General features: G+C 42.0%; 1 protein-coding gene across 2 annotated transcripts in view; it reads left to right on the top strand.

The window, feature by feature from the left end:
* ADAMTSL3 (ADAMTS like 3) overlaps positions 1-16,218 on the top strand; it is a 754,066-nt gene that overhangs the window by 15,992 nt on the left and 721,856 nt on the right. For both annotated transcript variants that reach the window (XM_073618577.1, XM_073618575.1), the window contains exon 2: positions 9,727-9,827. In XM_073618577.1, the coding sequence (XP_073474678.1) occupies positions 9,732-9,827 (96 nt within the window). In that variant the 5' untranslated portion in view covers positions 9,727-9,731. The remainder of the gene's footprint in view (positions 1-9,726; positions 9,828-16,218) is intronic.

The following is a 16,218-nucleotide window of genomic DNA, read 5'->3' as shown; positions in this document are numbered from 1 at the left end:
TCGCCCACATTTGTACAACTTCCAGAACTTTGTAATGTGTTACACATACAGCAAACAGTCCCTTAAAAGTCTGAATTTAATGAATGCCAACAAATTAAAGAGTGATTTAGTACCTAAAAAGATTGGGAAGACAATATTGTCAGATCCAGATTTCTGCATCTAAAGAGATAAGCCATGGTCTAGGGTAGCAGGTTGCCAGGGGTTGAACACAGCTGCTCATACATCATATTGTTCCCTGTTAGTAAAAAATTCTCATGTATAATAAGGGCTCATTCACACAGTTGTAAAGGAACAGACAGACAGACCAACCTTAGGCCTTAGATGTGGTGGCTGTATGTTTCCTTTTTTCTGGCTTATTTCCTTTATTTTCACTTGGTAGCCCTGCCTGTAAGGCACTTCCTGTCCTAAGGTAACAACACTCACAAACATTACTGTATAATAAGTATTGTCAACCTAGGATAGAAATTATAGCTGTATTAGGACTACAGAACACCCCCTTACAACTATATAGCAGATATAACAAAATGCTTGCAACGTTATATTTAAAGTGATATTAAAGGGTTTTTTTATTCTTAAAACAACAAACATGTTGTGCTTATCTGCTCTGTGCAGTGGTTTTGCACAGAGCAGCCCCAATCCTCTTCTTCTCAGGTTCTCCGCCAGTGCTCCTGGACCCTCCCTCCTGCCCAGTGCCCCCAGAGCAAGCAGCTTGCAATAGGGGCACCGGAGCCGCGGCTCTGTTTATTCACACACAGAGCCATGGCTCGGCCCCACCCCTTCTCACTCCTCATTGGCTCACTGGTTGTGATTGACAGCAGCAGGAGCCAATGGAAGACTAAGGGGACCTTTTTAAGCAGCACACTGCCACTTGTACATTCTGCATATGATTTGCATTATTACGGAACCATAACCTGCAAGGCATTTTCTGATGGTATGAGGTGGAGATCAAGACGTCGCCAACCTGCCTCTCCATCTTGTCCCACAGAGAACACTTTGCATTCATTGAGAAAATGCAAAGTGTTCTGTAAATGGCACCCGTGCCAAGCGAGGAACCTCCACTCCTCACTAAGCAGCAAGGGTAGCTGCTTGGTACAGGAGCAGGAAGCTGGTGGAGATCACTGTTATTGTTTTCTACCTGAAACTGCTGGTTTCCTGGCTAACTCTAGTTTTCATACCTTTTTAAATCACTAACAAGGAACAAGTGTGTAGCATGTGAATACAGAAGAAAATGAGATTTTATATGCGTGACTAGGAAACCTTTAAAGCTGAACTCCAGGCATTATATTTTGTGCATATTTTTGTAGCACTAACTCACGGTGGAGCTGCTGGTTTAAGCGGGTCTGTTACCTTCACTTTGCTTCCCTCTGTTTCACCGGCACCGGGTCTGGGGGTTTTGTTGAGTTTACTGCTGGAGACACACGCACCAACGCTGGAGTACGTTTTCAATGCTTTATTAAACAGTCAAACTTTAGGAAGTAGCTGGAAAGAGACGGAAAAGGAAACTTTCAGGAGAAACTCAAATATCTTGTTACAAGATCTTAGCGACAAATGTCCCGGTAGAATTCAGATAATTATGTGGAATGCGTTCCCCTAATGGGATACACTCTTTGCTCGTCTGGATAGGCCTCTCTCACCGGTCTAGCAGCCAGTACGCAGCACGAATCTAAAGTCTCTGCCACAGACTTAATTGGGGGGGGGGGGGTAAATCTGCATGATCCTCTGTCACAGGATGTATCAGATCTTCTGCAGTGAACAGTCAGTCACAGTGCCTGAACCTTTAAGCCGAACCGGCGACACTATGCTGTATAATGACTTCTTTTGGATACATCCTGCAACCGAGTCACCAGGCCCCTCTATAGACCAGCACGCTGTGTGATCTCTCCAAGACGGGTCCTCCCCTGGGATCTCCTCAGTTGTCCAGCTTCTTCACACAGGACCGACAGCTCAGGACCATTCCAAGGTGGCAGGCCCCAGACAAGCCTCTGGACCCACCCCTGCGCCGCAGCATCGTGGGCCTCCCGATTGGAGGACCACGAGGTGGCTCCTTAATGCATACCTGTCGGCCAGGAGAGCCAGCAGGTGGCTGCAAAACGACCTCAGAACATGGCGTCTGTCCCATAAATACCCTCACCCAGAATGCAACTCGGAGGACCACCTCCACTGAGCTTGTCTCCTAGACAGAGGAGCATCTATACACTTCGACACGTTGCCTTTCCAACCCTGACCAGTGGTAACAGCGACACCCACTGGTCAGCACGGAAACACACACAACGTCAGCCAAACTGGAACAGAGGTGAACTTTTAACCTTCCTAACACACAATTTACTAAATTTACCTAATCTGCGGTAGATTGTAAATCTACCAGCGCTACATTTACTAGATTGGCACAATTTAAGGCAGGCCATAGATGATGCAATTTTCTTTCCTGCAACCACAGGTTGCAGGAAAGAAAATCACCTGATTCCCCCATCAACACAGTCAGTGCTAAAGGGGGAAACTCTCCTGTAGAGCTATTGTGTTCTCCCGGCGGGGATGGCGGGGTGGTTGGGGGCCTGAGGAGCCATTCCTATCGGGAGAACACAGTGATTATTGCTAGTGCCTATATCCACTGGCAGTAGTTGCATATAAAAATCCGACATGCTGGTTGTACCCAAGTCGATCAATGGATCGACTTGGGTGCAACCAGCCTGCCCATGGAAGTTCAAATCTCGGCCGGTCTGAACCGGCCAAGATTTGAACCATTTATGACCGGCTTAAGTATGCATGTTACATATGTGAGGGGCCACTGAGAAAGCTGACAATCACTGTAGTAGTCAATGCTACTACTGCGCATGCGCAAAGCCCCGCTCCTCCTTCCTGTTGGCCCGGCTACAGGGAGAGAAGGAGGGAACCCCGCAGTGGAATCGCGGGTCGTGGCCCGGACTCCCGGAAATGGAAACAGGATACCTGTCAAAGACAGGTATCCTGTCACCCCTCCCCCCGAAAGGTGCCAATTGTGGCACCGGAGGGGGAGAGGAGACAAATGAGCGGAAGTTCCACTTTTGGGTGGCACTCCACTTTAAATTGTGCCAACCTGGACCAATGTATGTATGCAATAAAGATCATACCCGGAGTTCAGCTTTAAGTCCAATGAATCAGCAATACAGCCAGGCAACCAGTATTTTTAAAGTTGTAGCTGAGCAATTGCAGCCTCTATGTTTCTGTCAGTATAAGTTTACTTGAAGTAGAACTAATTGTCATTTTTTTAGATTTGCATAGAACGAGAAACAGACCCTCTGTTTCTGTTTGTATGCAGACGGTTTTTCTGTTAGCGAGATTTTCCTAATTTCCTGTCCCAGTGACACAAAAGTGAAAATGGAAAAAACCACCAATGGTAACACAAACAGCAATACATAGGTTCTAACCCACTCATGCTCATACTATAAAAGGCCTTCTATTGCTGTGTCCTAATTGGGGAGATTTTTCTTACCTCCTGTCCCAGTGGTGTCACAATCAGATATTTCAGCAATAGTGTTACAAATAATCATAAAAACCCGAAGGAGGTTCGATCCATGACTATAAAAAAGAAAAAAACGTTTTTGCTGGAGCTCTCCTTTAACCACTTGACCTCCAGAAAATTTACCCTCCTTCATGACCAGGCCATTCTTTGCGATACGGCACTGCACTAGTTTAACTGACAATTGTGCATTTGTGCAACACTGTAACCAAATAAAGTTTATGTCATTTTCCCCCCACAATATAGAGCTTTCTTTTGGTGGCATTTGATCACCTCTGCATTTATTTTTTGCTCTATAAACAAAGCAAAAAAAAATTAATTTTGAAAAAAAAATATGATTTACTTTCTGCTATAAAACATATCCAATAAAAACAATTAAAAAAAATGAATTTCTACATTAATGTAGGCCAATATGTATTCATGTTTTTGGTAAAAAAAATCCCAATAATTGATTGGTTTACCCAAATGTTAAAATGTTATAGCGTCTACAAACTGTGAGATATATTTGTGGAATTTTTATTTATTTATTTTTTTCTGGTAATGGTGGCGATTAGCGACTTTTGATACTTTGCAGGAAGCAGAGACACAAATACAGTGATCAGTGCTAAAAATATGCACTGTGACTGTACTGAAGACACTGGCTGGGAAGGGTTTAAACCTCTAGGGCGATCAAAGGGTTAACTGTGGGCCTAGCCTATGGTTGCCACCTCATCCCTTTAAACCCGAACACATATTAATTACACAGGTTCTGTGGCTGATTAAGGTGGTAGTTAAACTCACTTGCCTTATCTGTATTTAGCCTCAGAACCTGTGTGATTTAAAGGTGTTCGGGTTTAAAGGGATAAGGTGGCAATATGGTGGCACAGTGGTGTAGTGGTTAGCACTTTCGCCTAGCAGTAAAAAGGGTCGCTGGTTCGCATCCCAACCACGACACTACCTGCCTGGAGTTTGCATGTTCTCCCTGTGCCTGTGTGGGTTTCTTCCGGGTTCTACGGTTTCCTCCCACACTCCAAAGACATGCTGGTAGGTTAATTGGCTTCTGTCCAAAATTGGCCTTGTTATATGGGTGTGAGTTGTGGAGCTTGGATTGTGGGCTCTTTGAGGGTAGGGGCCGATGTGAGTGTGTGATGTATGGAGTGCTGTGTAAATTGACGGCGCTATATGGGTACCTTAAATAAATAATAATAATAGATGAGCATCTTAATGACACACAATGTACAGGGATAGGGATAATTGTAGACACGCACCCACACTCACTCAGGTGGAACTGAATGGACTGGTATCTTTATTCAACCTTAACAACTATGTAACTATGTAACTCTAGCCTAGCCAGTGTTTTTATGTAAACAGTGAGGTCTGGCTTGGAGGAACACAGAATCCATCCCTTCCCCCCCGTCAGAACGACAATCTGCCTTGTTTACATCCGCGTTCTGTGTGCATTACCGACGATCGACGGGTGCAGGAGGACATCAAGTGTCCGGCATCCGCAGATCAGCAGTTGCTGTGAATATTCACATCAGAAGCGGCCTGCTGGAGGCGTGCACATGCCTCCTGCAGGCGAAAGTGCAGAATCACGTATATATGTGTGATTCTGCAGAGGAAAGCCGCCCTGTAGCAGTAAACCAGCTATGGGGCGGACGGGAAGTGGTTAACACTGGTTGCATTGTTGGTGTGGTCATACCCAGAATGACTTCACACTGCTGTGTTGTGATTTGATTGGTGGAGAAGTGAGAAGAACATTTAGCTGTTTTTCGGACCCAGAGGGAAATAAACATACTAGGCACTCTGGGAAAGCATACTTTTCATAATTTCCTTTGTATATTTGTTTTGACTTTCCTAATCCCCAGTTTGATATGATCCTTTTAATAAACACCAGTTCTGATCCAGCCCTCGAAGAGGATCTCCTGTGGGCTGCGATTAGAGGGTTTGATAACAATTTGACAAGTTGTTTTACTTATTGAAAATTGACCGCTAAGCTCATATGTTTTCATTTCATTTGTCTAGACGGCACACTTATCTGTTTTTTTCCCTCTGAGCTGTAGACTATACTAGAGTTTCTTGATGACCATTTTCCACAATAGTTCGGGGTGCAAATAAAACACTGGCTGAGCTGTTCGCGTTCAGTCTTCTGGAATGTTAGTAAGAAGGTGGAATCGCATATTGCTCTGTACGACATTAATCAGCTCCGTTTGGCAGTCCTCATTTTCCTGTTATTCATGAACAATTGCTTTGCATGTGATTAAACTTAGTGACGCTTATTCTGGCCCAGCCACAGTCAGCACTGTGCTTCACCACTTTGTTTTCCTTCCTTTATCCAGACTGTACCAGGGACATGACTGTCAGAGAAAATGCAGACAGTTATAGGCCCTTTTCTTAAGCTGGATACACACTATACAATTATATGTAGATTTTTTTCCTTCAGATTTACCAAAACCATGTAATATGAGGTCAAATCTTAAGAGTTTCAGTTTGTATGCAATCAGGCAGGCCCTTGCACTATATGGTTTTAGTAAATCTAAAGGAAATCAGACAACAAACGTTGTATAGTGTGTATGGGGTCTGAGTATTAAGGCCTGTACACACAATCAGAAAATCATACGAAAAATTCTGCTTTTAAAGAAATCGTGCGATAATCTGATTGTTAGTAAGTAGCTTTCACGAGCCGATCACGAAAATTCAAGCATGAAAAATTTTCTCATATGATACCAGATCATACGAGTTTTGTTTAAGCAGTGCAGTTGTTGTTTGAAAATACAATATAAATACAATGCAATACATTACATAGTTACATAGTAGGTGAGGTTGAAAAAAGACACCATCAAGTCCAAAGTCCATCAAGTCCAACCTATGTGTGTGATTATATGTCAGTATTACATTGTATATCCCTGTATGTTGTGGTCATTCAGGTGCTTATCTAATAGTTTTTTGAAACTATTGATGCTCCCTGCTGAGACCACCGCCTGCGGAAGGGAATTCTACATCCTTGCCGCTCTTACTGTAAGAACCCTCTCTGCAGTTTAAGGTTAATTCTAATTTCTTCTAATTTTAATGAGTGGCCATGAGTCTTATTAAACTCCCTTCCGCAGAAAAGTTTTATCCCTATTGTGGGGTCACCAGTATGGTATTTGTATATTGAAATCATATCCCCTCTCAAGCGTCTCTTCTCCAGAGAGAATAAGTTCAGTGCTCGCAACTTTCCTCATAACTAATATCCTCCAGACCCTTTATTAGCTTTGTTGCCCTTCTTTGTACTCGCTCCATTTCCAGTACATCCTTCCTGAGGACTGGTGCCCAGAACTGGACAGCATACTTAAGGTGCGGCCTGACCAGAGTCTTGTAGAGTCACTTCCAAATTTTCATTCTGTCGTATGAGAATTTTCGTAGCTTTAGTAACCTCTTCATTTTCAATATGAAACTAGCATGCAAAAAAAAAAAACTGACGATCATTCATCAGTTCCAATAATCTCATTGTGTGTACTGCACCAGCACCGCACCAGCCGGTGCTGCCCTATGCTTTAGCTGTGGATTGTTCTTGATGACTTCAGAGGATCACCAGGGCACAGATGAGGAAAGGCTGTGGGGACTGGTACTACATCAGAGAGGAAACCTTTGGAAGCAGAGGATCAGGTAGGTAAAACTGTTCTATCTAGACTTAAACAAGCATTTATTAGGGCAGTTTCACACTGGGGCAGTGAGAGCGTCGGCGGTACAGCTCCGCTAGTTTTAGTGGCACTTTACTGTCGTTTTTAGCAGCGCTTTTCGGTCGATATCGGGGCGTTTTTAACCCCCGCTAGTGGCCGAAGAAGGAGTTAATACCGCCCGCGTAGCGCCGCTGCCAAATCGCTTTCCAGGCACTTCAGCAGCAGTGCCCATTCATTTCAATGGGCAGGGGCGTTTTAGGAATGGTGTATACCGCTCCCAAAGGTGCTGCTTGCAGGACTTTTTTAACTTTAACGGGGATGCTAGTTCTGGTGACCTGGGGGTCCCCAAGAGATTTCCTCTCACTTTCTGTTTGGCTATGAGACAGGAATTTTAAAAAAATTTCTGCAATGGCGAAAATAAATTAACAGAGGTCATAACCCTCCCTTGCTCTATCCATCAAAACAAACAAAGTTTTGACTATGGTCCTACTTTGGCTACTTTCACACTGAGGAGCTTTACAGGCATTTTAGCGCTAAAAATAGCATCTGCAAAGCGCCTGTAATCTCCTCTTCTGTCACTCCAGTGCGAAAGCCCGAGTGCTTTCACACTGGAGTGACAGAAGAGGCGATTACAGGCGCTTTGCAGACGCTATTTTTAGCGCTAAAATGCCTGTAAAGCTCCTCAGTGTGAAAGTAGCCAAAGTAGAACCATAGTCAAAACTTTGTTTGTTTTGTTGGATAGAGCAAGGGAGGGTTATGACCGCTGTCAATTTTTTTTCTGCCATTGCAGAGATTTTTTTTAGATTCCTGTCTCATAGCCAAACAGAAAGTGAGAGGAAATCCCCACAAATTAAGGGAATTTCTTAGGTCACCAGAACTAGTATCTCAATTGGACGAGTTCCCCGCTATTACTTTTTTGGGGGCAACTCAAAATTTTGGATTCTCTTTTACTTTTACTTTCAATGATAATGGTAAATAGGGCAAATAGAGAGCATGAATCTCCTTAATTGAGACACAGACAGCAATAAAAACTGAGAGGGGTTCTAATCCCTCTCCACTTCATCCAATACTAAAAAAAAGTTTTGCCTTTAGTTATAGTTTAAGCTTTACATTGAACATTTTTGGATGAACAGTGCTTGAGCGGGGTGCAGCGAGGTGTATTGGTGAGCAGAGATTACAAGGAGGCTGAGGTGAATGAGAGCAGTGTAATAACTAAGTCCCAACAATGCACAATTAGGCCCAGTGGGTAGTCACAGCCAACCGGAGACAGTTACAAAACTATAGCAGAGAAATGTTATCTTGAGATGATGCCATCAGCTTCTGCAATGAGGATGGGAATGCGGCCTGGCTGGTTCATACTCACATGGGAGGCTTCCTAAAGTGGTGATAGCATAGTCCCTCCTCTTTCTTTCGTCTTCTGGAACCTCTCTTTGCCGCTATGTGCCGTCCATAACAGATGGGGAACCTGTCGCTATGCTGACCACTTGCATGATGTGCGACAAACCCGGGAACCCGTGTCTTAAATAGACACTGCCCTGACTCAAGATGGCAGCCGAGGTCACAATCGGAGAACTGTCCCCTGGATGACTGTAAGAAATCATAAAGGAACCAAGTTCCTCACACCTTCCTTCCCCTTCTGCATTGCATCTTTGGTCTGTTCACCTATAGTGGAGAGTACAGACTGCACCTACCTACAAGTGTCTGCATCCAATCAGATGCAGGCACTGTTTGGGTATCCTGACAACTTTGGGTGCTGTCTGTCAGAATATACAGTAGCTGGCACTGCAGATTTGGGAATCGAGTGATTTCTCTCATTCAGCCCACAGGCCTGAACAAGAGAAATCTCTAAGTTGAATTTCAGGTATGACAATTTTTACAATTTTTATATTAGTCTACCAGAGTAAGAATGTATGTGCCATACCTGTGGGAGCCCTGTGGATGCTGGAAATCGCTGTAGTATGCACCACTAATACAGTGATCTGTACTAGCTACTGGGTCCTGTGCCAAGAAGCTGCCCTGCTGCTTAATGGATACAGGAGGTTGCCCACTCAGCACAGGTGCCATTCAGGGAACAGTTTGCATTTTCTCAAACTTTTTCTCATTAGCTGAGGTGAATAGGTGGGGTGTTGACATCATGTTCTCTACCTTGTCCAATTAGAGAACACTTTGCATTTATTAGAAGATGGAAAGTGTTCTGTGAATGGCACCCTTGCTGAGTAAGCACCCTTCTGTGTTCAGTGGTGCCTACTACAGTGATCTCACAGGTATGGCATATTCATACTTGCATTGGTCCAAGCTGGACCAATGTAACTATATAAAAATTGCCATGCCTCAAATTCAGCTTTTTAACGCATTTGACCGGCTTGATTTGTAAACTTTGTTTTCTTCATTCCGTAAACCTGCAAGACTATGGTATGTTATTGGATAGTGGCACATTTTCTCCTTCAGTCATGTATTTCCATTTTTTCTTTGCATGCTGCCATACTGTGTCAAATTTTGACCATGTGCCAACTAGACTATGCAGAGCAGGGTGTGTGCCATAGTTTTCCATAGGGCTGACATTTTTTTATTTTTTTATTTCATTTACAGTATAAATGAGGATGGAAAGGTGTGTTGACTACAAGTTGGCCTCTGGGATGCTGGCAGCATGGATAATTATATCACTGGCTGTTCCATCTTCAAGATATCAGGTGGGTGAAATCCATGCCTCCCAATGTTTTGAAATTGGAAAGAAGGAGACTTCTAATGCAAAATATTTAGGCAAACAAGTCCTCAAATCATGAAGACAAAACTTTGTGCATTCACTATGGCCAACATAAGCTTGAAAGAAACTATAAAAAATATACACTAAATGGGATATGTAGATAACTCTCTAAATTGTTCAGTTGTTTCTAGTAAAGTACTCGTATTGCTAAATCATACAATACAAAGATGTTTTACACAATTGGTTTGGAGATGGCTTTTTACTGTCCCAGCGGAACCATGCCTCTATGCACAAGAACAAGTCCATAAAGATATGGTTTGAGGAATTTGGTGTAGAACTCGATAGGTCTGCACAGAATCCTCTTCTCAATAACTGAAAACCTTTGGGAAGAACTGGAATGACAATTGCGAGCCAGGTCTTCTCATCCAACATCAGTACCCGACCTCACAAATTGGCTAAATAGGTGCAAATTCCCACCAACACATTTTAAAGCCAAACTCTGGGCACAGAGATTTTAGTAAGTTCTAATGTGTAAACAGATGTTACTTCTGCTCAGGTGTAACACATGGCTGGGTTGTTGCACTGTACTTTAAAAAGAATACTTTTCTTTTTGCTAGATAGCATAACTCCAACTTCTTGCCTACTTCTGATATGAGAGCTGCCCCTCTCATAAACTGTAGCGCTAGTATCGTTTTTCTGCTACCCTTCCCTTGGCCATTTACTGAATACACAGCATTGTTTGTATTACACCTGAGCAGAGGTAACATTTGCTTACACATTAGAACAGGGGTGTCAAACTCAATTTCATCGCGGGCTGCATTAACATTATGGTTGCCCTCAAAGGGCCGGTTGTATCCATAAGACTATATAAATGTATCTACTCTTTATCATATTAAATAATTGCCTTCGCATTTGATTGGTAATAATGTAAGACTTAAACTGTGAAGGGCAGGTGCAGACAAGCATGGAGGCCACTCGCACTCCTATTGCAGATGATGCAAGTCTGAAAAGGATGGTCGCACACCACTTGTATCATCCATAAAAAAAAAAAAACTTTGGTGGAGATTGGTCAGACAGAACATGGTTCTATCAAGGTGCTCTCTCCTAGCAGTCTCCAATAAAGTTAATTGCTAATGATATCAGTGGTATGCGACCCTCCTTTTCAACTGGCATAAAATTGTATTATTCTCATAATTATAAGCATATGTCCAAAGCACCCCCCCCCCCCCATTCAGATGTCAAGAACCCCCCCACCATCAGAGGTCAAGATTCCCCCACCCTCCCTTAGATCACAATGCACCCCCCCCCCCACCTTGTGCTGCTGCTGGGAAGAAACTGGGGACGGGGCCGCAGGAGAGGTGTGAGGGCCACATGAAATGGCCTGGAGGGCCGGATTCAGCCTGTGGGCCTTATGTTTAACACATGTGCATTAGAACATACCGAAAACCTTTGGCTATATGGTATATCACTTACACTGTTTTTTCACAGGACAACCGCTAAAAGAGGATAGTTGGAAGATATATAAAAAGTTGTAAAATGTATGAGATATATTCAAAAAAGGAGACACTGGAAAAATGACAGGACGATTGATATAACAAACATTTTATAACTGTCTGCCACTTTTGTGTAGGGAAAATGTCATAGCAATCAAAATGAATATACAGTGTAATATAATAGGGAACAGTTTTCTTTCTTTTTTTTTTTTATTCTAGCTTTCCATAACACACAAATTAAGCTTCCAGAAAGTATGGCTTCCAGGAGCCAATAGACACAGTTTTCTGCCATATCTATGTGTGGCAATTTCATTGCTGTCCTTCAGGCTGGGGTATCAGCCAAAAAGAACAGCCTCTACCCACATTAAGAGTCTGCTGCTGTAATTATAGCCTAAGCTAATTTTAGGCTTGGCGTCTCTTAACATTGGAATTACAAAATTCTTCATATCAAGACTATTGAAATGGCATATGTTATCGCAATAAAATCCTTTGGTTGGCTATGTCTGCTCCAGTAGTGCCCCTCCTTGCCTATGTTTCATATTTATGCCAACTTTTCCCAACATTTACTACATGCTTCACCCAATATGGCATGTATACCCTATTTTTAAAGCCCTTCATAAAATACTAATTTGAAGAATATTGTTTTTTCCTGAGATTCTCTAAATGAAAAGTGAACCCCATCTAAGTACTTCTTCATGCCAACAAGTTAGGCAAGCCACAAATGGCAGTTTGCACATGGAATATATACGTCTATTGCTACTTAATGAATGTGACATTATTGATCCAATGCTGAGAGTCAGTCACATCATGGCCTTTACCTTATCCATTTATTTCTAGGCATTCTGTTAACTGCAGAAATCATAATATAAATGTGACATTTTGTAGCTGCTCAAGTACCATATGTGGTTTAGTAGACAGCCTTGGTTGTGCTCTAAACCTAAGATGAGAGATACAAGTAAGTTGGGTCAATAAAGTTGTAAGCCTAAAAAAATGTTTAGCTAAACTTCAGCTTTAACTGCAGCCTCTGATACAGAGGAAAGTTGCGCCACCCACCATCCCCTTCTACTTTCTCCACCATTCACACAAGTCATGCCACTACATTCCCTCAGTGCATTGCGTTCTGTGAATGGGCGGAGGAGCATTGAATGACAGATTTCCCTTGCCTATTCACAGAACATGATGCATTGTGAAATTGTAGGAGGGTGAGTTCTGTGCATAAGAGGGTGGGAGAGTGGCGCAACTTTTTCTCAGTAGCAGAGGCTGCAGATGACTCTCACAGTGCTGGAAGACAGTCACTTAAGGTGGTATCCCACAACCAGGAGTTAATGGGATACATGCCATTACATATACAGTAACTAATGTGTATGGTGCTATAGCTATAGATCCCAACTGTCCTTAATTTCGAGGGGCTGTCCCTCATTCAGAACAAAGTCCCTCTGTCCCTCTTTCCTCCTTAGTTGTCCCTCATTTTGGTCTAATCTATATAGTTGTATATAAAATGCACTAATTATCTATCAAAAAGTGTTTCCCAGTGCTAAACCTTTCACCTTATTTCTAAATTGCTGCATTTGTAAATTCCAAAAGCCAATATAAAGGAATAGTAGGGGTAAAAAGGTGGGTTTAACCAATCTTTTTTTTTTTTTATACAATTCTCCTTTAATTGGGGCATGACAGGGGTTTGTGTCCTAAGCCTACATACTTTTGCTCATAGTTGCCCCTCATTCCCAAATTTAGAAAGGTGGGAGGTATGCTATAGCCCACCAAAAAATATATAGTAAACAGCTTTAAAAATACCCACTTAGCTGGTAATTCAGATTAGAAGCAAACAATGCGCCATTACTACGCATATTTAGGAGAGAAATACAAAAATCAAAATAACTTTGAGAGCATATCTGTTAAGGTATAACTAAAGAGAAAAAAAATATGTTTAGCTTTATATGGAGTGTAGAGAGATTAGAACCGCTATCAGGTTTTTATTGCAGTCTGTGTCCCTGTTAAATAGGAGGTTCACCTTCTCTATTTGTCCTGTTTACCATTATCATTGAAAGTAAAAGTACAGAAAATCCTCAATTTTGGGTTATCCCCAGAAATGTAATAGGGGAAATGTTCTAATAGTTCTGGTGACCTGGAGGTCTCCAAGGGATTCCCTTAATTTGCAGGGATTTCCTCTCACTTCCTGTTTGGCTATGGGACAGGAAATGAATAGAAATCTTCGAAATGGGACACAGATGGCGAAAAAAAATCTGACAGGGATTATAATCTTCCCTTACTCTATCCAAAAAAAAAAGTTTGCCTATAGTTCTACTTTAGGTATTAAAAAAAATAGAATAGGAAAAGGATGGCAGTATACAGACAAACCCAAAAATTGGTTGAAATTACCATTTATTATTTATATCCATTCAAAAGACCAATTATAATGCTCTTCTGTAGAACATATTGACAGCCAATAACAATACACAATCACAATATTACAGCACAGAACTTCCATTGCAGGCCTCCCCATATGTACACCTTATAATCTTAGTGATATCCACAATATCTGTAATCACTTCATCATTCACAAAGTTGTCAAGTGTTAACAAGTGTAAGTGCTATATTTGAAGATAATTTAAAAAAAAGGGTTTTTTTTGTATCACCTACAAATATAGCACTTTGATTTAGTTGTGACTGAGCATAAGTAAACATTTTAAAGTGGAGCGCAGGCCAAAGCATTTTTATTTAGTTGTAGATGTGAGTGAAAGTGGGAAATTTTAGAGTTGCTCTCATTTCCTGTCCTGATGACCAGACAGGAAGTAAGAGTATGGAGGAAACTCCCCAGTGGGGGACAAAGATAGCAAAAATAAACAATTGACAGAAGCAAAAGTAAAACAAACTTTTCCAAGCTTTAATGTAGTTTTTTTTTTATGCTATGCTTTTAACTTTGTATTTCTGCTGGAGCAATCTAACACTTTACAGATATAGAGGATATTTTTCTAAATTAACTTTAAATTGGTACTCTTCCATAAGCTGTGTATTGTCCGATTCTGTCAAAGATTTCTGGACTTCACCGTCACCTGAAAAAAACAAACTGGTATCTGCAACACAAAACACATTTTGATCAGTATCAGAGGGATTTTGTTTTGACGCATTTTGAGCCTGTTCTCCTCCCCCATGGATTGTTGACTGTCTGAGTTTCAGCATCTGACATCATTTTCTTTGAACACTGGTAGAACGGCAGACTTTTCTGGTTGGTTGGAGAGTGGAGCTTAGTGGAGCCCCAGGATAACCTGCATGCTGCTCAGAACAGTATCCAGATATGATGTCATAAATTGAAATTGCAGGCGGTATGAAACTGAAGAGCAGAGGCTAATGAGAGGGCATACAGAGTTAAACAAAAATGCAGTGATGAAACCAACTTTGTATGACTAGCAGCCATAAATTGCCCATGTGCACCTGCTGCGGTAATCTTTAATAAATCTTTAACCCCTTAAAGCCGGCGCACACGTTTAATTCATTCCCAGGGCTACGTTTTCCTTCAATCTACATGTTACAGTTTATGAAATGACTCTTCTTACAGGTTATTATGCCTTATAGAATTAGAAATCATATGAATTCAACTTGTCCACCTTTCTATATTTAAAGCTAAACTCAAGGCACAAAGATTTTTATTTAAAAATATTCCCCAATCTTCTTGTGAAAAAAAAAAAAAAATATTCCCCAATAGCTACAAAAGATATAAATCTATTTTGTGTGCACCAAACTTCTTTGCAAACCCAATTATTACCTTGTAAAGGAACAGTGACATCATCACTGTGCTGCACATAGGTTGTGCGGAGAGCCGAGCTGTGGGAGGGGCACAAAAGCTCTACACGCTAGAGGCTGTTTGCAGAAAACTGCAGGAGGGGGCGGAGACAAGACCAGTCACCCTGCACAAGGAAAGAGAGCAGCAGTGACCGGTCTTTATTACAGGAAGCTCCTGCACAGAGGTAAAGTTTCACACTGGATTACTGCACAGATCTGACAGAAACACACAAAGCACACGAAGATTCTAGTTAAATTACAGGTCTCTTGTTTTTATACAATATTTGCTGATTCCAGAATTAAGCTTTAAAGCCCACCTCCAAGATGCTAGCAATCCCCCTGGTTTGAAAAGAAGAAACATATTCAAATGCTCATTATACTTACACTAAGCCACAGTCACGACAATCCTTCTGTTTACTTCCTGGGGTCCTTCTTTGGGTGTCCACATCGCTGCAAAAGGTAGACACCTCCAATTTGTGTAGGTGACACCTCCAGTGGTCAGGTCTTCTCTCATAGGTTCCAGAGACAGGGGAACTCATAGGGGTAGTGAGGGGACCAGTTCCCAAGAGGATAACGAGTGGGGGAATAATGTTTGGTCCTCAGGTCAGGATATATAAGAAGATGTATTTGGAATCAAGACTGAGGAATAGGGTAATTAATGCACAATGCTCTATTTACATGTATTTTTTTTCTGGAGTTGGACTTACTCCACATGCTGACCCGCCACAGTACATATACTGTGACGGGGCGGCACATGCAGGCACAATCATGTACATGTATATCATGTGCCTATACTGGGTTTAGGAGCAGGCTCTGATCCCAGTTCTCAGGCCGGTGGTCAGGTGCGCTCACCTGATCACAATGTCAACAAAGCTGTTATGAATGAATTAATTCATAACAGCTGTGTTGCCTATGCTGTGATTGACCCACAGCTATCACATGGTACCACAGCATCCTATACAATGTGACCCTGTACTAGTGATCACAGCTGTCATGAATGTTTAACCCATTCTTGACAGTTGAAAACGTTGCTGTTACAATGATCTTCATTGTTACAACAAACAACATGTAAAACAAAATCCCTGATCACCCCCCCCCCCCAGA

The sequence above is a fragment of the Aquarana catesbeiana genome, linkage group LG03, assembly GCF_042186555.1.
Source record: "Aquarana catesbeiana isolate 2022-GZ linkage group LG03, ASM4218655v1, whole genome shotgun sequence".
NCBI classification, from domain to species: Eukaryota; Metazoa; Chordata; class Amphibia; order Anura; family Ranidae; genus Aquarana; species Aquarana catesbeiana.
Note: the sequence above shows the minus strand (reverse complement) of the source record. Positions and strands in the feature narration are given on the sequence as shown.